The following is a 23,834-nucleotide window of genomic DNA, read 5'->3' as shown; positions in this document are numbered from 1 at the left end:
AGATTTCGGTAGCGTGTTTGTGAAGGGATCGCATGTTGAGGAGGATGCAGTTGAGCAGGTCCGGTGCACTTTTGATTGGCTGGATGGCGAGAGGAGCTGGTGTGTTGGCATGGGGGAAGGTGTGGCTGCAGTTCCAGCAGGCAAAGGATCCCTAGGTCTTCTTCGGTTACGCAGCGACGCTAGGTGGCAGGCGGTGTGGGATCCTGAGTTGAGGGTGAGTGAAGGTTTAGAGCATGAAATGATAGATGTCAGAAAATGACTGAGCCACCAATCCCTTCCCCTGAATTACACCTTTAAGGTGAATACTTTAGCTAATGAAGGACTAAAATCAAGTCTATGGAAGTAGAAACAATATTTAATTGAAATCCGAGAACTGGCATTTTGTCATTTCTGGCAACTATATCAAACAAAAGAGAGGGACCCTTGGTGTTCAAAGGACTAGGGTTCGGACAAGAACTTTATGTAAAGTGTCCTCTGGGTTTAATTCAATTCTTCACCTCTCATTCACACAATTATGTTACACACTCTTTTATCTCCTCATCCCACAACTGTTGTACCTAAGAATTGGTACAAAATATCTAAAAGTTTATAAAAATCATTATGAAATTTATTATAACAAAAATTCATAAAAACATTCTATGATTTCCAAACATCATAGTCATTTTTTATCATAAAAACACATAAGAAATCACATATGGGTAAACAAAAAAATCACATTAAACATAAGCAAAATGTCCTACGAGAGCTCATATAGACAATACTCTTTGTCATTAGATGCCACAATTAGATGCTGTTAAACAATTTTATATCCTAAACACCTCACCAGTTACCACATTTTTGTGACCATCTAAGGTGATAGTACAGCAATTAAATTTGTGGCAAATATCGGTTGCGTCGTCGCGTTTCGAAAGTTTAATCTTATGACACCCTCTTTTTCAAGACTGTAACTTTTACTCCCGTCTTTGTATAATCTAGAAATACAAATGGATGCAATTATAACACAGTTCACATTTATTTCTCCTACATATAATTATGTCTTGTCCATATCCATAATATTACCCATAGTTATCTATGTTAAAAAACAATTATCAACATTTCTCATATAAATAAATATTTCTGAGTTTATAAAAAAACACACATTCTGTGCCAATACCCGCATTTCTTCTCCCCCACCTCACTCATACTATTCACTACTTCTACATTTTTTTCCTTCATTCTCCTTGTTTTGGTCATGAACCATCTTGGATTCAAATTCATTGATATAATACCAGTAGAGAAACAATCATCTAGATAAGTGAGCTAAATAAACCGAGTTTTCGGTAAGCTACCTCTAAGGCTTATATCTATTTAAAACAGATAGTGACGCGCCCCTGCTTGCTCCCGCAAGGTGGATGCCGCCACAAGCATTAGTATGTGCTTCAAAAAAAAGCAGGACGATGGCTAAAGGTTTCCTATTCAGCGCATGCCCACTGCGTAGGCGAGACCTAAAAAGGCATGTGTGCATTTGCATGCACAACGTGGCAGGCACCGCGCGGTGCCTGCCACGTAGTCCATGCAAATGCAGGGCCCATGGACCCCTCCAACATCCTGGGGACCCTTAATGGGCCCCCAACAGAGGAATCCGCATGCCTTTCAGTGGCGGCGAAAGGCTGCTCCTGCCTGCATTCTAATATGGATGGCGGTGTCTTGCAGACATAGCCACCATATCAGGCCCCTTTTCCGCCCGTCACCGATCTTTCCGTCCGTCGGGGTCTCCCCCCGCCATCCTAATATGGCGTGGGGAAAATGGGTGGCGAGCGGGGAATAATGTCGGGTGGATCGCCACCGCCATACGGGCGGTGGCGATCCGCCCGACATTTTGATAGACCCCTAAGCCGCTCTATTTCACCTAGTGTGAAAACCCTGAACCCACCCAAAAGATTATAATGGAGTTTTTGCTCCAAGTTGACACATGCACAATTCTCCTCTAACACAAAATCCATCTGCATACTTTCCAATATAAAGTTTTCTGCCACCCATGTAGCTAGGTCTGTGCTACAGATTCTGTTTAGAAAAATAAATAAGCTGAAGAGGGTTACCTAGAAACAAAGAACCACTTTTAGCATTGTTTCTAAAGGAGAATGGATAAAAGGAGAGATGTACAACTTTCTACTTAACATTAGTGATAGCTGAGTACAAGAGCCAGATGTGAGTAATTAAGGGTTCTGCTTCCAATGTTTCATTGTAATCAAGATGTTTGGAAAAAGATAGCCTTCTCGTTATAACGAGATAGAATGTAGTCCTAGTACGAGTCCTGGCACATCTTCAAAGAGTCCCCCTAAACAAGAGTCCAGCAAGCACAAAAGAATCTTGAAGGATGTTTAAGTCTATCATTTCTTACCTAGGACAATCTTTACACATCCTGTCTTCCTCCGGCCAGGGCCTACCTGTCAATTTTCCCTCATTGCCCCCCATTTCAGTTGTTAAAGACAAAGAGCGCTGACAAAGGGCACATGCCATTGAGACAGACCAGAAACCCCACGCCCATTCCACAGGCCATTAGCAAGCAAATTACATAAGTCAGTGTAATTTGACCACCTTCTCCTCCCAGTTCAGTTATTACTCCTCCCTGCCCCTCTGTCATGGGCAGGTGCCCTTCATGCACTGGTAGTGCAGTTGGATATGTAGGATGCCAGTACCACATGAAAACATATCAAATGCAATTAACAATGTTACAGATATCCTTATTGTAAATTGCAGGAAAGAGGAAATAATTCACTAAAAAGTGTAAAAGTACTGATAAAGTGCTATGACTGTTACTTTTTTTTTTACACATTGTACCTATTTATAACATAGGTGTGATAGTACACCTTGAACGTTGCGCCAGGTGCAGGTTTATAGGTCTACCGCTGTACCCGCCATGTGACTTTCTCAGAGCTACCCATTCTCTCTGTACAAAAGTGTATGCAGCGTACAATTCTGCAAATTGGCAAGGGCAGCCGGGTGTTCGAAAGCATCCCACCCTTGTTTTTAATCTACACCGGTGCAATTTTTTTTTCTGAACCTCTCTCCTCTCTAACCATTTGGGAGTATATTTATTTTTGGCTCATTTTCCATGCAATTTCTCAAAAAGAGATACTCATGTCACGCTGGCTGAGCAAGGTCTTTCAATTTCCTTCAATAGTCTTATTGTTTGTATTGACCTGGCTATGCAATCCCTAACTAATCTATTTGTCCTCTCGGCAAGACCATTTGCTTGCTTATAAATCTGTACTAAGTTAGCAAGTGGAAAAATCTTCAAGAAAAAAACAAGTTTCATGTGACAGAAATTGTACACCGTTTTCTGTAATTATACTGACCTGTACACCTTCATTAGGAGTATATGACTTTCTTCCACAAACTATTACACCGCATACCATACCTGATCCCTACAAATACCCCCTGCACCTCAAAACCTAAACTCACCCTGAACCCTAAAAATATCTCCCGCACCCCAAAACCAAAACCCACCCTAAAAATACCCCTGTAACCCAAAACACAAACCCACCCTAAACCATAAAAATACACCTGCACCCCAAAACCGAAACTCACCCTCAACCCGAAAATTATCTCCTGCACCCCAAAAGCAAAACCCACCCTAAACCCTAAAAATACCCCTATACCCCAAAAGCAAAACCCACCCTAAACCCTAAAAATACCCCTATACCCCAAAACCAAAACCCATCCTATACCCTAAAATTATCCTGTGCACCCCACTACCCAAACCCACCCTTAAAATACCCCTGAACCCCAAAATATATACCCCTACACCCCAAAACAATATACTTGCTTAAACTTAAATTAATAAAACATATGATTTTACCATTCATGCATTTCGATGTAAAAGCTTGTGTGGTAAAAGCATATAAAATGTAATGCCATGCATTATAATGGCATTGCGGAGTAATGGTACTCGCGTTATCTTTGTATGCGGAGTGATGGTATGCGGGGTAAAAGTTTTGTTGTAAAGGTGGATTACCCTTAATTAGCAAATATGTCCTTCAACAACTCCATCACGTTGGAAGTGGTGACAGAGCTCAGACACTACTCCAAACTTTTCGGACACTGGCAGTAAAACAATAGATCCTACTATTAATTTATTGAATATTTAAGCCCTTTAGTTGGTGTCGCCCAATGTCAAACACTGGAAAGGTAAATAAAGGCCCCTTTGGTGCTCTGTATTATTTAGTAAACTCTGGCTGCTCGGGAATAGCTTCCCGAGCACCCCGATTCCTTTCTGTTTTTTTGGGGGAGCAATGACAAATTGAAAGCAAAATGAGCTGATGAGTTTGTTTCACTTTCACTACATCAGTGCTCGGGAGGGGTAATAGCTCAGATGTAACATAAATAGGGGTTGCCCACTATGGGCATGGCCATGCCCCGCCCCCTTAAAACTCTGGTGACAGTCTTTCTGTCACCATCCACCTCGGCAGAAAGCCCACTAGACACTAGGAATATATATTTTTTAAATATAGGCGTGGTGTGCTGCTCACCATGGGCACGGAAATGCCCCCATCCGAACAAAAGGGATCGTTTTTTTACCCCCAATCTGCCCCACCATGGGTCTTTTTAAAATAAATGTGAAGGTGGGGGCTGTCCACTATGGGCATGATCATATCTCTTCACCCCCCTGAAAAAATATGGTGACAGTCTTTCTGCCCTGCACCGGAGGGCAGATGGAGATGATTATTACCAATAAACCCACTTATTTTTTAAAGAGTATATGGGTGGGGGCTTCCCACTGTGTATTCCCCCCTCCCCAACAAGAAGCCAGACGGTCTTTCTGCACCCCTCGAGTTGGATTCGGAAAATTACCCCAATTACCCTGCCCCTCCCAAGGCAGGGGGGGGGGGGGGGCAGAAAGCCCACTAGACACCAGGGACTACATTTATGTGGCATTTTTTTGAGAGGGAGAGCAGTCCCTCTGGGCATTGGTCCATGCTGTCTCGTCACATCGCGGCGCAGTAGAATTTCTCCCTCCCCTCCGGAGTTGGATAGGGTATTCACTCCTATTTTTCCCCAATAAACACCAGTCATTTCAAAAAGGGGACAAAACCTGCATAACGAGGGTGTGGCCTACCCTGGTATCGAGCCATATCCCCTCCTCAGTAGGGGTTAATAGTGTCTTACTGCCCGGCTGGTACGAGGTTTGTCCCAATTAGGGTAATTGCCCCAAATATGCCCACGGGGTGGGGCGGTAAAAGTTCACCTGACACCAGTGCCATTGTGGCTAAACAAAGTGGTGTGGGTGTTGCACTCTGGCATTGGCCACACTCCCATAAAAGGAACAAACCTGTCTTCTCCCCCTACGCAGAGAGAAGGTTTGCCCCAATTCGCCCCTGGTGGCCTGAAAGCCAAATGTATGGCAGGAATATATGTTTAAATAAAATAATGGGGTGGGCCTGGACCATCCTTGACCTCTGTTTGATTCGTTCCAGTTGCGGTAAAGTCAGACAAACATAAAGAAAATAACAAAGAAGCTAAAACGCAACCTTGCTTAAGGCCATTGTCAACTGTTTTTTTTATCTGGAAATTAATTTCCATAGCCCAGGGGGACTCTTGACCAAATTTGCAGAATGAATGGAGATCAGTGGAGACAATAATTCAGAAGGTATTCCCGATCTCACAAATTCATACCAAAGAATGGAACGATCAACCAAATTAAAGGCACTGCTGCAATCAACAAATGCCACATGAACCTTAATTTTATGCACCCTCACATACTTTTTGCTGAACAGCACGTTTTCCGATGAATAACCCAGCAGACTCCACCCATGAATTTAAATCATTTATCAAACATTTGGTGAAATCTTGCTGGTGCGAGGGATACCAAAGATCTTCTTCTACTGGGGTAGAAGTTTTGCAGCGTGAATCTTTCTGGATTCACTATGCTGTGCATTATTCCGCAGTCTAGTGGTTGGGTCCGGAATTATAGTCCCTTTTGTTTTTTTTTGTTGTTGTTTTTTTGTAGCCCAGGTGGGCGTCGACGTCCCATCTTTTGGTGTCCTTCCGTGACGTCGGCACGCTTCCTGTGGAAGCTCCCACCCTTCGGCGCCATCTTCAGATTCTTTTTTCCGCCGTTGGGTCTGGATCGTTCCAGAGTGGCTCCAGAGTTTTGGATGGGAAAAGACGCAAAAGAGTCGAATTTTGCAGGAGAAGACTGAGAAGACGACAGGGAAGAACATATAGAAGAAGGGACGACGAAAAAGGAGAACTTCGAGAACTTCGACGTCCAACGGAGAAAGCGCATACAGGGGGCCCCCTGAGCACGAGAAATGGACAACACCCCTTTCAAATTCTGCATTAACTGCCACCACAAATATGCGCAGAAGGACCAGCACCCGGTTTGCAACCTCTGCTTACCGGTCGACCACGAGAGCAAGGACTGCAACGCTTGCTCTGCCTTCACACCGAAGACTCTCCGCGTCAGAGAGCGACAGAGAAGGGCCAACTACACCATGCAGGGGAAGGGCCAACCACTGTCCCTTCAAGACCTGGGACTCTCGACCTACGAAGAAGACAACATCGCCGGAGAAGACGACGGCTACACGGTCGTAGAGACTGATAAGAAAAGTTCTAAAGAGGTAGGAGAGTCGTCGACCCCAAAAGCCCCGACAGACCAGCAAAGGTCTAAATCAGACTCTCGAAAAACTGAGTCGAAGTCCTCGAAGGGAGCACTGTCGCCGAAAACTTCGTCGGCCGCAGCTGCATCCAAAGACAGAGAGCCCAGCGGATCCTTCGAGAAGGACTCTCAGGCGGCGAAGACCGGCGAAAAGCCAAGGTCGTCGAAGCACATCCCTGAAAAGGAACGTTCGACTTCCAAAGAGAAGGCCCCAAAGGCTGCCTCGACGTCTACAAAGGAAACGAGGCCCGTTTCGACGTCGGTGCTGAAATACACGGCAAAGAGACCCGCAGAACAGTCCGACGCCGAACAGGCCGCCGAACTGGAAAGGAAGAAAAGATGACTCAAGGCCGAAATGGATTGCATCCTACATAGAAAGAAGGAGTTCGACGAACGACTCAAACAGTTCACGATTCCGTCGAAAGCACCAACGTTTATCGTCGAAGTAGAATAAAAGGAGGAGGATTTCGAGGCTGAAGTGCCGCAGAAAAGCCCCGAAACTCTAGAACATCAAGAGGATGAAGACTTCTACTATGATGAGGAGGGTGACGACGACCAGAGGACGATCCTCTGGTCGGCATCCTCGGGGACGCAGGACCTGGAATGGCAGGACCTCGACACCGAAAGTCCAGAAGAGGGCGTAGACACGTACCCTTCGAGGCCTTCGCCGCCAGACGACATTGGGGCGTACAATGTGGTGATCAAGAACGCGACAACGGCGTTTGGAATCAAACTTGACGAAGAGAAACAAAAGTCTGACTTCCTATTGGAGACCCTACTCCCCACGCAGACCAGAAGCCAGTATCTCCCAATGCTTGAAAGTGTCATGGCTCAGGGGAAGGAGGCGTTCAAGGAACCAGCGACATGCAGGTCCGTTACGCCGAGGACGGAGAAGAAATACAAACACTCCACGAAAGATCCCCGTACATCAGAGGGACAGTCCTGGCGGACTCCATTATCACGGCGACCGCAAGAAAGAGGGCAAATGTGCCGATGACATCATGGCCACCACCAGACAAGGAAAGCCGGAGGATGGACCTGACTGGGAGAAAGATAGAGAGGAATGCAGCAATGCATTGGCGTATGGCGAACTCCAACGCCCTACTGAATAGGCACCAGTACCAAATCCTGGACCAAATTGGGTAGCTGACGAAGCACATCCCACAAGAGTACTAACATAGAACCTCACACCTCGTGGAGGAGGGGAAGAATGTGGCGAACGCTTGCCTCAAAATAGTCTTGGATGGAGGAGACACATCCAGCAGGCTGATGATGTTGGGAATAATTGAAAGAAGGCAAGCGTGGCTCAGGATATCAGGTTTCAAACAAGAGGTTCAGCACAACATTTTTAGCACCCCATTCAATGGGGAGACATTGTTTGGAGCGCTGGTGGATGACAAACTCACCCAGCTCAAAAAGAAAAACGACACTGCAAGGTCCATGGGGGCCTTGCAATTCAGAGGAATGAAGAGGAGTACCCCTTCACGGAGACCGAACAGAAGGGGGGGAAACCAGTCCGGAACGTCGCACCAGACCTTCCAGCAGTCCAATCAGGGAGATAACCAGGCACAGTAGGGACACCAAAAACAAACCTGGCACAACCAACAAAGGGGCCACTCCTTTCGCGGGAGACGAAACGGACGTGGCCAGTACAAAGAGGAGGCCATCAAGCCACCTCTAAGTGACGCCGTCACACAGTATGTGCCCACCCGCACAATGCCTCCCAGGGTGGAGCACAAGAGGACCAACACAGGGTTACACGGACCAAATGCCATGAAACATGTAACACCAGTAGGGGGCAGGCTTAGTCACTTCTTCATAGAGTGGAAGAAGATAACATCAGACAAGTGGATACTGAACATCATACAGTTTGGATACTGAATAGAACTGGAAAGGACACCGCCAAACAAAAGACCAAAAAAGAGAGCGCAGTCAGGAAAAGAACTGGAACTGCTTCAAAGGGAGGCGGAGGAACTGCTCCAAAAGGAGGCCATTGAACCAGTGCCATACCAAGAAAGGAACTAGGGAGTGTACTCCAACTACTTCCTGGTACCAAATGTGGACGAAACACTAAGACCCATCCTGGACCTCAGGTTCCTGAACAAATACATAAAGTCACAAAAGTTCAAAATGACGTCTCTACAGGAGGTCATTCCCCAGATAGGGGACGGCGATTTCATGGCCACCATAGACCTCAAAGACTCTTACCTGCACATCCCGATAAACAGGCGGCACAAATATCTACTCGGATTTCCCATCAACAAACATCACTACCAGTTCACAGCCCTAGCGTTCGGACTAAAATCCACCCCAAGGGTCTTTACCAAGTACCTCGCAGCTGTGGCAGCGCACCTGAGAAGGCAAGGGATACATGTATACCCTTACCTGGGCGACTGGCTAATAAAGGCAAATTCACACAGGACATGCAAGGAACATGCCCAGCGGGTGACAAAGACTTTGATGGACCTGGGTTTCTCCATTCACTGGGGGAAATCCTCTATGGAATGAGAGCAAGTGAACGTGTTCCTAGGGGCTCAAATCAACACCATGTAGAGCAAGGTGTTCCCCAGCGACAAGAGGACACAGGCGCTACTGAAGGAGACGTGCCTCTACCAGAAGGGGCGAGCTCTGACAGTGAAGACAGCGAGCAAGGTCATGGGTATGATGGCCTCATGCATACATCTCGTACCAAATGTACGCCTCTACATGAGACCATTCCAAGAATGGCTGCAAGAACAATGGTCACAAGCCACAGGGAGTTGGGAAGATCTAGTGGTTGTAACGCACACAGTGCAGGAGGAGATGTCGTGGTGGAACATGGAGAACGTAACAAAGGGAAAGCCTCTAACACCACACCACAGACGCATCCCAGAAAGGATGGGGAGCGCACATGAGCAAGCTTAATGTGAGGGGTCTGTGGACTCCAGCGGATGCGGTCAAACACATCAACTACCTATAGCTGAAGACCGTATTCCTCGCCCTGAAAGCCTTCCAGACAAAATTGTACAGCAAGAGAGTGTTGATCCAGACGGACAACACGACAACGATGTTCTACTTCAACAAGCAGGTAGGAACGCAATCTCCACCGCTATCGAACCTAGAGCAGGAGATATGGAGATGGGCCATCCCTCTAAAGATAGACCTCCTAGCCATACACCTACCAGGGAAAGACAATGTGGAGGCAGACTGGCTCAGCAGACAGACATCGGTGTCCCACGAGTCAGAGCTCAATGCACTGGAAACGCTAAGGCTATTCAGAAGGTTGTGAACACCGACTGTAGACCTATTTGCAACACACCAGAATGCAAAATGCCAAAGCTTCGCCTCCAGACAACCAGGGGAAGGCTTCCTGGGGAAAGCCTTATGGATAAGCTGGTCGAGGACATTTGCTTACGCTTTTTCCCTGATACCCCTGATACACAGAGTACTCAACAAGTGCAGGACCAGCAACATGACTCTGATCCTGGTGGCACCACAATGGGCCAGGCAGACATGGTACTCACAGATAATGGAAATGGCACAAGGTGCACCCCACAAGTTACGGAGAAGAAAAGACCTACTGTGCATGCAAAACGGAGATGTACTACACCCAGAACCAGAGAGCCTCAGCCTAGCAGCATGGCTCCTGAAGACATAGAGTTTGTGCACCTGAGGTTACCAGGCAGAGAGCACCCTGCGGGTACTGCGAGAGGCAAGGAGGCCTAGCACACGAAGGTGCTATTTGGCGAAATGGGCAAGGTTCACACAATGGTGCAGCAAGAAGAAGCTACACAGAAAGATGACAAGGGAGTCAACAGTGCTAAGGTACCTCCTGCACCTGCTGAAGGCAAAGCTGATGCTCATCCACGCTGAGAGTACACCTGGCAGCAATTGTGGCCTACACAAGAGGAGAGACTTGCAAGAGTTTCTTTACGTCACAGATAGTAAAGAGATTCATGGAAGGGGCAAAAAGGATCGCGCCTCCTAAGAGGATGCCGCCACCAGCATGGAACCTTAATCTATCCTGACAGAGCCTTTTGACCCGATTCATAAGACTTCCCTGCAAATGCTTACAATGAAAACAGCCTTCTTGGTGGCTATCACCTCTCTGCGAAGGGTGAGCGAACTACAGGCGCTAACGCTACAAGAACCCTACATCCAAATTCACAATGATAGGGTGGTGATGAAAACGGACCCACACTTCATGCCAAAGGTGGTGTCGAGGTTTCACATCAACCAAACAGTTCAAATACCAAGTTTCTTTCAAAAACCAACTACAAGCGCAGAGAGGGCACTCCACACTCTGGACGCTAGAAGAGCAGTAATGCACTACATAGAAAGAACAAAGGAACATAGGAAGACAAAACAGTTCTTTTTGTCCTTCGCAAACAGTTTCCTGGGTAGACCAGTAATAAAGGGGACCATCGCACGATGGATTGCACAAACAATTCTGCCACAAACAAGCAGACCAAGAGCTTGCGGAGGGGGCGCATGCCCACTCAATTAGGAAAAAGGGAGCTACGATAGCCTTCCTGCATAACACACCCATTCAAGACATTTGCCTGGCGGCAACATGGGCTTCAGTGCACACATTCACTAAGCACTACTGTGTGGATATACAAATGAACAAGGAAGCACAAAAAGTGCTTCAACATATATTCAACAGCCATCTTCCACCCAGCCGCCACAAAAGTAACAAACCGCTACAAAGTCTATGCACAGCATAGTGAATCCAGAAAGATTCATGCTGCAAAACGAATAGTTTCCTACCTGTAGGTGTAGTTTTGCAACTTGAATATCTTTCTGGATTCACTAGCGAACCCACCCACCTCCGCCAGAAAGATATGGCTGGAGAATCAGGTGGTAAAAGACAAGGTCAATACTGAAACAGATACCTTAAACGACAAGACGGATTAAATAACTTACTTGAACATTGCCAAAGATTCACAAAAACACAAAACGAGGAAAAAAATAATTAGAAGATGGCGCCCTAGGGTGGGAGCTTCCGCAGGAAGCGTGCCGACGTCACGGAAGGACACCAAAAGGTGGGACGTCGACGCCCACCTGGGCTACAAAAAAAAAAAAAAGAAAAAAGAAAAGACTACGATTCCGGACCCAACCACTAGACCGCGGAATAATGCCCGGCATAGTGAATGCAGAAAGATCTTCAAGCTGCAAAACTACACCGACCCGTAAGAAACTATTCGTTATCGTGTGATCTCTACCCAAACCTCTGGGTAAGCCAGAATATGCATAATGCATATTGTGAAAAGAAACCGTAGATTGAAGTTCAAACTATAACTTTGCAACTTTGGTTGATCTATTAATTTTCTTTTTTACCAAAGCATTGAATAGCTCATGACCTCTGATGGATATCTAGAATCCATTAAACCCTAATAGGAGTTTTTACTTTTTTTGCAAAAGGTATCCCAAAGCAAGCACAGAAATGCCTCAAATTTGGAAACAACCAAAGGCAAAGGCAGCACTTTAAATAACTCGCTCAACCAAGGCAATAAAACATCATATGGCACATATTTCCAAAGATATACATTTTCAGCACAAGTTCTTATTCAAAACGAGGGACTTTTGCCTCCCACCTTACAACAGGGCAAAGATATAGTGTAACAATAAGCTGAGAATGATCACTGAAAGAGTTGGGCGAATTTCAAAATTAGTAACAACACAAAAAGTCCAGTATTGAACAAAAATATAAACAATAAGAGAGACCAAACCAACCATTGATTATGGCCATATTCATCTCCAGGGACCATGATAATAAAGTGGATGAATGAGCACAACACTTATTTGAAAAACAGGGAGACGAAAATCCCAAGTAAGCATCTAATTCTGGAAAACCTTTATTCCTACACTCCGAAGCAGATATTCTTGTACTAAGATAATCCAAAACCAATAAAGTAGGTTTTGGATACTTAACTAATGACTTAAAATGGTAATTTGAAGTGTAGCAATGGGCCCTAATAAATATTACAACCTAAAAATTCATGAATTACATCATCCGTTCCCATGTAAAAGAATAAACAACCGTAACGTAAGGGAGAGCAAGCAAGAGCTGAAAGATGATCGCAACCAAATAGCCAGTCCACCACTAGGTCGACCTCTAATTGAGGGGAGGGCAGAGAAACAATAAACAAAATACTCCTCTAAATCATAATGATTTATTATCCAATTTTCTTGCAACCAAATAATTAATGCATTAACAAAATTAGACCGGGATTAAGGAGCTTGAAACCTAGCCACATTCCAGAAACAAAGTCCTAATCGAGGATCCTACGATGTCTAATCCCAATTAGGACCATGGTTCATCCGGAACCACAACTGGTGACAATGGAACTTTTCTATTTACTTTAGTTTTGTTAGCTCCTGTACACTGTAGACAATTGCTAACTTTGTTTTCTACCATTTTATCCACCAGAGGCTACCAATATATTTCCCTAACTGTAGCTTTTATCAAATTCCTTCCCAGATGTTCTTTGTGGACCAAATCGACTTTCCTGTCACATATCTGACTAGGAGCATTCCGTCTCTCACTCCTGTTCAATTGAACTTGAACTATACATAACTCATCCTTAACATTACACAGCAAATTCTCTTCTTCTGTCACAATTTCCTCTAAGGCCACTCCAGCACCATTCTGCTTTTGATTCTTTCCAGAACTGTTTTTTTTTTAGTTTGACTGCTCTGCTTTACAAATCTCTTTATCTTTATCTCCCATTCTCAACACCTGACCTTCGCATTCTTAGTAGCAACATATGGCAATCTAGACAAACAATCAGCAGATTTGTTTTCATGTCCCGGAAAACACTCTACCACAAAATTGAATTTGCATACTCCTTCCATAGACCTTTTGTTTCTCTGAGATGCTTTTTCAGGCCCTGTACAAGTGGATAGATTCACCAAGGGTTTGTGATCCCTATGTACAGTTTAAAAACATAACCCATAAGAGAATCAGTTCCTCTCTCTGAAAGTTGTTTCATCCTTTCAATAAGTTTGCCGTATACCACCAACTTCCAGTCCCAGGCAATGTTCTTCCAGTAATGACCCTCCATGTTCCAAGTAGATCATTAACATTATTCTCTACACTAGAGCTACCACATTCCACTCTTAAAGAACAACCCATAACACCAACCAACTTCTTCACACTTGTAAATTTAGTCCATTGCTCATGGCCAAAGGGACCCTTTTGTGTTTTTAGGTTTCGCCTTGCAAACAGCTGCGCAGCAGCGTTTCGCGCAGGCGAAATCTTATGTTAACAGTATGTGTGTGTTGTCCCGCCGCTCTGTTCCATTGGCTAGCTCCATAAATGGAGGCTAGCCATTGGAACAGAGATGCGTCACTCATTCCCCGAGCAGATTCGTGGGCGTTCCAGCGATTTTTACTCATCCCACCCATTTTCGTGTGTTATGCGGCGGTGGGCGGTCGTTTTTTTTTTTTGTATCGGCATGTTGGTTTCATTTCCAACGTGTACCTTGCAGGGGTGGGTTGCGCGATTTCACTTTCCAAGAGTTGCTAGCAGGTAAGCAGCATATTTTACTCCCGTTCCCGCCCCCTCCCGCTGTCCGTAAGCCCGTTCCCGCACCCCCTCCCGCTGTCTGTGTGCCCATCCCCCCTCCCGCTGTCCGTGAGCCCGTCCCCCCTCCCGCTGTCCGTGAGCCCGTCTCCCCTCCCGCTGTCCGTGAGCCCGTCCCCCCTCCCGCTGTCCGTGTGCCCGTCCCCCCTCCCGCTGTTCGTGTGCCCTTCCCCCCCAACCCGCTGTCCGTGTGCCCGTCCCCCCTCCCGCTGTCCGTGAGCCCGTCTCCCCTCGTGCTGTCCGTGAGCCCGTCCCCCCTTCCAGTTTTGAAATATATATGTTTGTATCTATATCCTCAATGCAGACTTTTCCCGGGGAGGGCAGTAAATTAACACCATGCTGCCCGCAGACCGGCAGTCCTGCATCTCTCACTGTCTGACCCCCAGTTGGTGCGTCTGTTGTTGTTCGTCCCGTTTGGGGTCAGTTCTGGCCTTTCCCAGGACAGTCTGGCAATGGATGCTTGTGGCAGTCAGGAATCAGCTCGAACTGAGAGGTGGAGTCAGGAGATCGGTGGTACTAGCTAGCTCACTGTCACGTGTTTTATCATCAATGGAAGGATAAAATGCTGAGCCACCTTCCCTCAATGCAGACTTTTCCCATGCATGTTACAGAACGGTGCTACATTACGAGCAGTTAACACCCCCAGAACTCCCCCCTGTGAGCGAGCCAAAGCTCAAGTGAACCCTGTTGTAACTAGCCTCTGCCTAACAATTTCACTCTAATAGCATGGGGACACTCGGCAGGTGTGATATACTGCAAACATTTGTGCTGACGTGCACATTGGTAATATATTATGGATATGTTACGTGTAATTTGCCTGCCCCAACGAACCTCCCTGGGCAAGAGAGGCCGAAAGTGGGCAACCCAGAGGCAAGGGGTACACACGACAACATGTAGCGGGACGAGGCGCACTGCGCCACGTCGAGGCAGCTGTCCTGTTCTTGTAAACAGACCCCTGACGGCGACCATGGGCATGAGTCTTCCATACACGTCATACGAACGGACAGCAATTTAAAGGCCGGGATTTCTGAGTCCGTGCGCACGACGTGAAGTTACAACACCCCGGACGTGTAACTAGACTCTGGCTGCCTGGTGGTGCTGCAGCTGCGAGGGAGGGCCGGAGTGGACCTGGAAATGCCACTGTGAGTGACAAGTATACTTCTTGGGGGTGTCTCTCTGATTGACGTAAACTGTTTGTGCTTCACTTTTGTGGCCTTTGATGTCCCTCGGTCAGTGTCAGTGGGATAACAACCTCTTTGTTGGCTCTTGCCCATTCGTAATTCTATGTTTGCCGTTCAGTTACCCCTCCCCCATCCCCTAGCTCTTTTAGTTATCTCGAGCCATGCACCCCACCCCTTCCCCCACGCATGTCTGCCTTTTTCTCTGGCAGAATGTCTTTTCACAAGAACACAGAACGTCATCAGATGGCATCTCCCAGCACCGCAGCTCTGTCACCTTACGCCTTTTGGTAGCACAGGCCACGCGGCCAGATGCCGGATTTCAGGGCAGGGCTCGCGCCGCCTCTGAGTCGTCATCCCTATCTTCCCATCTCTCCCTCAGTCACAGCATGTAATTATTACCTTCGGCCTGACATCTATCTATTGGTAAACCTTAAGCTGTCAACTGCCCCGCTTGCTGCATGTTCTGATGTGGCAGATTCTGTATTGCTGAAAATAAGTTACCCTTTGAAGTAAGTGATTTTTGGCTCCGCGATTTCCTGCTTGCAGCATATAATGCATCAAGGGTAGTAGTAACTGAAGGTTAATTCCATTGTGACTACATCACCCCAAGTAAGGCACATCATTTATAATGTGGTGCAGGTATTTGCACATCCGGTCTTGAGGTCCATCAGTTTTGCCATCAAAAGTCCTGTTTCACTATTTTTTAAATAATTCTTGCTTAACTGCTCTGAAAATAGTTTTTTAAATATTTTTTAACGTTGCAGTCTCTTTTCTTATTTTTGGTGGAGCTTGATTTTCAGTAGGAATGCCAGCATGCGTCATTGTTGGCTTTGCAAGTGTTCACTTTGCAAGTGTCGCCTCCCTCATTGTCTGCTCTTAGATGCATTGTCATCCTGTAATAAGAAAACCTGTGAATCTGGTATGGTCGTTAGATAAAGGTGGAGGCGAAAGCTTAAGCAGGGCTCAGCTAGGGTAGGTGTAGAGTGGCGCGGTAGTGTTACATTACCTTCGCTGTGTACAGCGGTAGTGTTAGCTTGTTAATGTTGCCATGGTGCCCTCTCGAAGTCAGCCCTTATGCTCTGTTCTGCGCCTTGCAAAGCTGCCGAATGCTTGGTATGCGCAAGATTGCTTTGCACGTTCAAATGAACAGAAACATTATTTGTTTACTTACATTTCCTTGATGATAACAGTTTCTAATGCGTGCGTCTGTGTAGTGCTCCATCGGGTGTAACTTGGCAAGCTTTAAAAAAAATGTCCAACAATAGCAACTTTGCACCAGCTTGACAGGATTTTTGCCCCTTTTTTCATATTTACTTTTGCAAAAACGTGCTGATGGCTGGGGGGGTCACAATAGATTCATCACATTGCACCCAGTGAAGAGGTATGGAGAGGGTCCAGTGTGACCATCAAAAAGTTTGAATTCAAATATAATAGTAGGTCATGGGGAGGGCCACTGGAATTATTCAATCCTGTGTTTGCTGCTTCCGCTTTATTTTGCATAACTATCCCTCATCTGGCGCATAATCTGTAGATAAATTGTTTCTAACTCAAAGGGTTCAAAGCTTACTGAAAACTGTGGCTGTGTGCGGCTGTGTGTGTGGCTCTGTGTGTTTGGCTGTGTGTGTGTGTGGCTGGGTGTGTGTGGCTCTGTGTGTGTGTGTGTGTGTGGCTCTGTGTGTGTGTGTGTGGCTCTCTGTATGTGTGTGTGTGTGTCTGTGTGTGGCTGTGTGTGTGTGGCTCTCTGTATGTGTGGCTGTGTGTGTGTGTGTGGCTCTCTGTATGTGCGTGGCTGTGTGTGTGGCTCTCTGTATGTGTGTGTGTGTGGCTGTGTGTGTGTCGCTCTCTGCATGTGTGTGTGTGGGAGAGACAGCAGTGTGAGAGCGACAGCAGTGTGAGAGAGACAGCAGTGTGAGTCTTCTAGTGAGAGCATGGTGTGTGGGAGAGCATGGTGTGTGAGAGGCAGCAGTGTGTGAGAGACAGCAGTGTGAGAGACCTTTTATTTATGTTTTGGTTTTTGAAACGTAAATAAAACGCATTGTTATCTGCAATATCATTAGCTCAAACTTGCGTAAATAGGCGACCTATTGCATTGCAAATGCTATAGGTCTCGCATTTGCGAGAGATTAAGCTATTGGCATTGTAAATGACAATGCCATTTATTTATTTATTTTCAAAACCAACACATACATAAAAATTTTGTCATTTACAATGCCAATAGCTCAAACTTTTCGAAAGGCGAAACCATTGCATTGTAAATGCTTGTTATTTTTTAAATTAATGTTTCTCAACAATATCTTGATTGGATTTGCATGAATGACTGTAAACGTCTCATAGGTGCAAATGGAAGTCCCATGCCAATCGCCTTCAATGCACTTTTCTATTAGGGCTACCCTAGGCAGGGCCACTGGAATTATTCTATTCTGTGGTTGTGGCGTATTCCGCATAATTATAGTTTTGCCTCATAATAATTCATCTGCTGCATAATCGGAATATTTTAACAAATTGCTTCTAGCTCAAACAGATCAAAAGTTACTTTTACGCAGAGACACACGTTCATGAGCAGTAGAAGGCCCTTCACAAGGTTGACTGGTCATCTTTCAATTGCCTATTGTTGAATTGGGTGTTAAACTGCTACTAATAAGGTGAACTTTTTCCCCAGACCGTGTTACCATGTGAAGAAATAACAAAATAATGAAGTAATACTATCAGAAAATGTGCTTCATTATGCCGGATAATTAGCCTTTTATTGCCTTTTAATTTAGTCAGCCCTACTTCTTAAATTGGTCCTACCCTGCCGCATAATTATAGTGATCCATGCAATGCGCACTGGGAGCAGGTCAAGGCCTGCACATTGCAGCTTGCCCAGGAGGAAAACTGGGTTGTAAAACTGGTTGGAGTTTTGGACTGTAAGAATGCATTTGAACTATGTAACAGTGGGCTACTTGATTGACAAGGACTCGCCCTACTCAGTAGGGATCTCCTCCAGTCTCACCTTTGAAATTGCAGGGTTGCCTCTGTAAGGATCAGAGATCAAGTCTGACAACCTGCCTCAAAAGAAATAAAATTTGATTTTTTTTTCCCAGTGGTTATCTTGTTCCCTTGAGCAGCAATGTTCGAGCTACTGTACAGTGGACCCAGTTCTTTCTTTTTACAAGCCTTAATTTCTTTGTAACACCATTGATATCTGGCACTTTCAGATAATAATCTCTATCTGACAGTTCATCAAATGTCACCATTGGCTACTCATGGACCAGTAATGTGTATATAGTATTGTGTGGAAAGTGTGTCATAGAATGAGTCCTTGTAAACATGAAAGTAAATAATTGAATACCACAAAATTGTCTGTCCTAAATAATGCTTCTTCAGTCTTAAGACCTTCATTTCTTTAGAAACAATATTAAAGGTGTTTTTTCTTTGAACAGCTGTCACATCATATGAAGATATTGGTCTCTTTGCATTTGGATCTCCAGGAAAGGTACCCTTTTGTTTAATTTACATTTCCTGCTTTTATTGCCCATTAATCCTGTTTAAATAAATCTTACTGTTGTGGTCCCCTATGCTGATGGCCTCCAATACACATTTTGAATGACACATACTTGCTTATCTTATTTTATAAAGTATGTGCCACATTTTAAATGTAATGTGTCCTGTTTAATATAATTTGCTCTCAATCACCCCTAAGCATTACAATCTACTAGGATGCAAATTAATAGTCACCCTAAGGAAAAAAGTTACTTGAAGTCTTTTAAGTGAATACAGCTTGAAATATTCACAGACTGGTTTGCCAATGGAACACAGGTTGGTTGTCTTACCTCCACATCTCTTGGCAAGTACTCAAAATAACTAGGAAAATATAACAAATGTGGGAAATATATATTTAAGGTGTCTGTTTGTAGCTATGTTTTACACCACATTTGCCTTCTGTGAAGGAAACAGTGCAGTAAGGGACTGTCTTCAGCTTTATCATATGAATATTGTTGTGCAGTATTCAATTTTGTCTTTGGCTCTCCTTCAGGGTTCCAATGTTGAAGCTGAGTGGACAAGTGGTTTGCAGCAAGGTGTGACTCCATATCAGAACTCCAGTTATGGGGTTTAAGTACTAATATTTTACTCCCATCTTTTGGTGATTTGGTTTTAAAAAAGTACATGTTATTCCTTGCGGTAGTATTATTAAGCAGGTACAAATTAAACCTCTATTTTTAATTTTAGTCGTGAATATTCTACAGCCCATGCTTTATCTTTAGTTTGAAAGATCAGGCAACAAGAAAGTAGAGCACTTTTGTGTTCTATGTTGCAGTGGACATCAGTGGTTTTGGACGCATGTCAACAGCAGTGCAGATCTACTCTTGGTCAGCGTTCTGTGCATGGTTATTCCTTCTTTCTCTGTTGAAAGTATTTGTCCAATTATGTCTAAAACAGGCCAGTACTCGTTGATGTGGTGGGATTGGTACACTGTTCCAGGCTAGATAATCTGGGCGGGTTTGGGATGTGTCCAAGCAAAGACTACTGTTAAGGTCATCATACTCCTCCCGTACCTAAGCCAATTGGGCCTTCACCCTGACGTCATCCTCTCTCCAAAGTATGCCTTTTGGCGTATGATTCCAGCTCTCAGGTAGGTGGATTCTCGGTATTAATGAGGAGATTAGCTAGTGTGTTTTTAAAATATTCAAAACACCTAACATCCACCCCCCCTGAAAGAATTGAAAAGCGTCTCTATAAATTGGTGTTCTTGACTGCCCTAGTTTCAGAAAATAGTTCTTCTGCTGGATCTTTCAATTTATCTGAAAGCATGCAGGATCCCTGCTCTTGTTATCATTAGATGTAATTAGAAGGGGAAAGCGAATGTGCTTTTGGAATCTGTTTAACCTCTCATCAACCTACTGTCTCCCATTACATTATACTTCACATCCATACAGACATTGTGTGTTTTAAAGCTCCTTTACGTGAAAATTTAAATTTTTCTTTAGATTAACTGTAAGAGGCCACTGGGGATATCTGTTGGCACTTGTGCTTTTACAAAAACTGTTAGTAGCTATTCACTTTGTGCAAAACCTGGAGATGCTTTTTTGTAAACTTCAATTGAAATGCTTAGGGCCTTTCAGAGGAGTTTACAGTCTTTCGTCTGTGAAGTATATGCAGTGAATTGCTTGCCGTTTGAACTGTGGATTGAGGGAAATATATCTAAGAACACATACAGATGTCAAGTGTTAGCAAAAACTGTTCAATAACATTGTGTTCAGCAGTTCTTACCGTGAAATAATTTTTAATTGATGTGAGTCTTTAGAATACCATGGGGTGTCCTCAGTGAGACTGGACTTTTTTTCTGCATGTTGGAGGTACGCCTATTGGCATTAATATCTATTTCCATTTTTTTCTGATTAATCATTATTGGTTTATTGTCCCTTGTAAAGGTTGGTGACCACTTTTGTATGTTCTCTATCTTTGCAATATAAACATCTAAGCTGGATAGTAGATTCTCTAGCTTTGCAATATAAACATCTAAGCAGGATACTAGGTTCTCTAGCTTTGCAGTATAAACATCTAAGCAGCATAGTAGGTTCTCTGGCTTTGCAATCTAAACATCTAAGCAGGAATACATCCTCTATAGATGCTACTTTTCAAGAACAACCAGTGAGTAATGAACGTTGGTCTAGTAGTATTGGAACCCGTCGCTCTAAAATGGAGGGACCCTAGTTGGCAAGAATTGATTCTGCCTTCATTGTGTAGATTGGACTGCTGACTGCAGATACTTGTATTATGATGCCGGATGGGGCGCTTACCTCAAAACCCATTGATAGGTTTAAACTAGAACCTGGTCTGGCTTAGAGGAAAAAAACGTACATCCTTTAAAAAAAAAAAATCTAAACTTTCTTTATTGGTTTCTGCACATATCCGATAGCGAGAGTTTGTCCACATCAGATACAAATATGATACAATAGAATACTTAGTTTGGTTAACAGTTTCCATCATGTGAGGGTATCCCCAAATTAAACAATGCAGATTTTCCTTACGATAATGTCTATCAGATCTCGCAATAGAACAACCATTTTAGCCAGTAGCCTCCCCCATCCCCCACCCATTAATCCTTAAACTGAGGTCGATGAATGTGGCATGATCAGTTGTATATGAAATGGCATAAGGTGATGTAGACTTGAGAACGGCTTGGGTGTGGGTTACTGTAGTAATCCACGCAAATACTTTAAATATTTGAAGGAAAGTATCTTTACTTAAGTACAAGATATATGCAGCAACCATCCGCAAACCCACCAAGTACTGGTTTACATTAGAACATTCACTGCGATGCAATTCCACTGCATCATGACTGCATCATATAATTCTAAACATTACCACATATCTTCCCCCCCTATGGAATCTAAAAGAAAAAAATAAGAAAACATTATAGAATATACAATCTATATATATAAAAGAAAACATATTACAAGAAAACATTTTTTTTTTTACAAAAATGCTATGCATTCTAAACGTACATTTAGAGATGAGATACTTTACACAAACTACCAAAACTCCATTTCTTCCCATCATCTAGTTCAGCCACAGAACCCTTAACGGAAACTACCTCATGCGGCTGAGAATACTTACTTTCTCCCTTCCTTACAAAACCAAATTTTCTCACAACAACCCAATCACCTTCCTCAAAGACTAAATCCTTAGCACATCTCCTACTATCGAATTCCATCTTACCACGCCAATGACAATCAACAACTCCCGACCTCATCCTTTCTCTATCAACCCAAACCTGATTTTTTTTCCTTCAACCACATCGAAGACTCATTAGTACCCAGTTCTCTTCCTTTCAAAGCCACAAAAGGAGAAACTCCAGTTACCGAATGAGGCGTAATCCTGTGACCCCAAATCATTCTTCGCAATTCATCTTTCCATGATAAACCATTAGCCAAAGAAAGCTGAATAGAATACATTACCATCCTGTTTACCCTTTCTACAAGTCCATTGGCTTGCGGACGGAACAAGGCCACTCTCTCATGACTAATCCCCAGACTAAAAAGGAAACTAGTCATATCTGAAGAAACTAACTGAACACCATTATCAGTTACAAGAGTTTTCGGCACCCTTTCTTCCAAGAAAACTTCTTTTAAAAATGCTATCACATTTGCAGTCCAGACTTGCCCCACTGATTTGCAAGTAAACCATTTGCTATGGTAATCTACCAACACAAGTAAAAATCGATTATTGCTTCCCAACTTGTCAATCGGACCCAAAACATCCAAGCCTAATTACTCCCATGGTTTCATAGGTAGATCCACACATCTCAATGGAGGTTCTCTTGTAACCTTTACCTTATCACTATTGCTGCAAGCATGACAATCGCGCACAAGATCTTCCACATTCTTGCCCATCTCTGGCCACCAATAAGATTGTCTTAGCCTACGCTTTGTCAAACTCCTACCTAGGTACCCTTCGTGTACAATTCTCAACAACTTCGACCTCAGCAAAACCGGTGGAACTATCTTATTTCTTCTAAAAATTTTGTCCCCTTGCAAGCTAAGTTCCTCCTTAACTGACCTGTATTATTTATGTACTGTCCCTTCACTAGATCCATCCTAAGAATTCATAATTAATTCTTTCACCTTCTTGTATTTCTCATCCTTCTCCATAGCTTCTCTCCACTCTTCCTGATTAACAGCACATTCGCAGTCTACACTAACAACGAAATCTTTCAAAATTTCCATACAAGAATCCTCTTCCACTGGCATTCTAGAGAGGCAATCGGCAATAACATTTCTATTGCCTCGCACATACTCAACTACAAAATTGTAGTCCAAAACAGATCGCAACCACCTCGATATATTGGGAGTCACACTTCCATCTAAACCCGTCCTCCTTTAAAAACATGAACTAAGGGTTTATGATCCGTTTTCACAACAAAAGGCAACCCCCACAGATAGTATTTAAAATGCGTTATTCCCCAATAACGCGCCAGTGCTTCCTTTTCTATAGTAGAATATGATTTTTCTGCTCCCTGTAATCTGCGTGAAGCAAACCCAATGATAGTCTCATTACTATCTGACACTTGTATCAGCACTGCCCCTAGTCCAACATCACTCGCATCCGTGACCAAAATAGACTTTTTCTTAAAGTCAATATGTCCTAATGACGGGGCATTGGACAGACTATCTTTCACCTTAACAAACGCATCCTCACATTCAACATTCCATTAAAAAATCACTCCTTTTTTTAAAAGAAGCCTCATAGGTTCCACTAAATCAGCGAATTTAGCCACAAATTTAGAACAATATTCCGCAAGATCTAAAACGATTTTAATTGTTCCTTATTAATGGGAGATGGAGCATCCCTCACAGCTTTCACAATACTACTATTTGGTCTTATACCATCTGCTGATATCTGATGACCCAAATAGTTGACCTGACTCAATCTTATTTGACACTTCTCTTTTTTATTGTCAAAC

The 23,834-nt window shown here is 44.0% G+C and overlaps 1 protein-coding gene across 1 annotated transcript in view; it reads left to right on the top strand.

Moving 5' to 3' along the window:
- The window catches only part of SLC38A6 (solute carrier family 38 member 6), a 360,414-nt gene that overhangs the window by 34,646 nt on the left and 301,934 nt on the right, over positions 1-23,834 (top strand). The window contains exon 2 of the mRNA XM_086937949.1: positions 18,811-18,863. Within this exon, the coding sequence (XP_086794075.1) occupies positions 18,811-18,863 (53 nt within the window). The remainder of the gene's footprint in view (positions 1-18,810; positions 18,864-23,834) is intronic.

Source organism: Lissotriton vulgaris, chromosome 9 (genome assembly GCF_964263255.1).
Source record: "Lissotriton vulgaris chromosome 9, aLisVul1.2, whole genome shotgun sequence".
In the NCBI taxonomy this organism is placed as follows: domain Eukaryota; kingdom Metazoa; phylum Chordata; class Amphibia; order Caudata; family Salamandridae; genus Lissotriton; species Lissotriton vulgaris.
The sequence above is the reverse complement of the archived record's forward strand: the minus strand, read 5'-3'. Positions and strand labels throughout refer to the sequence as shown.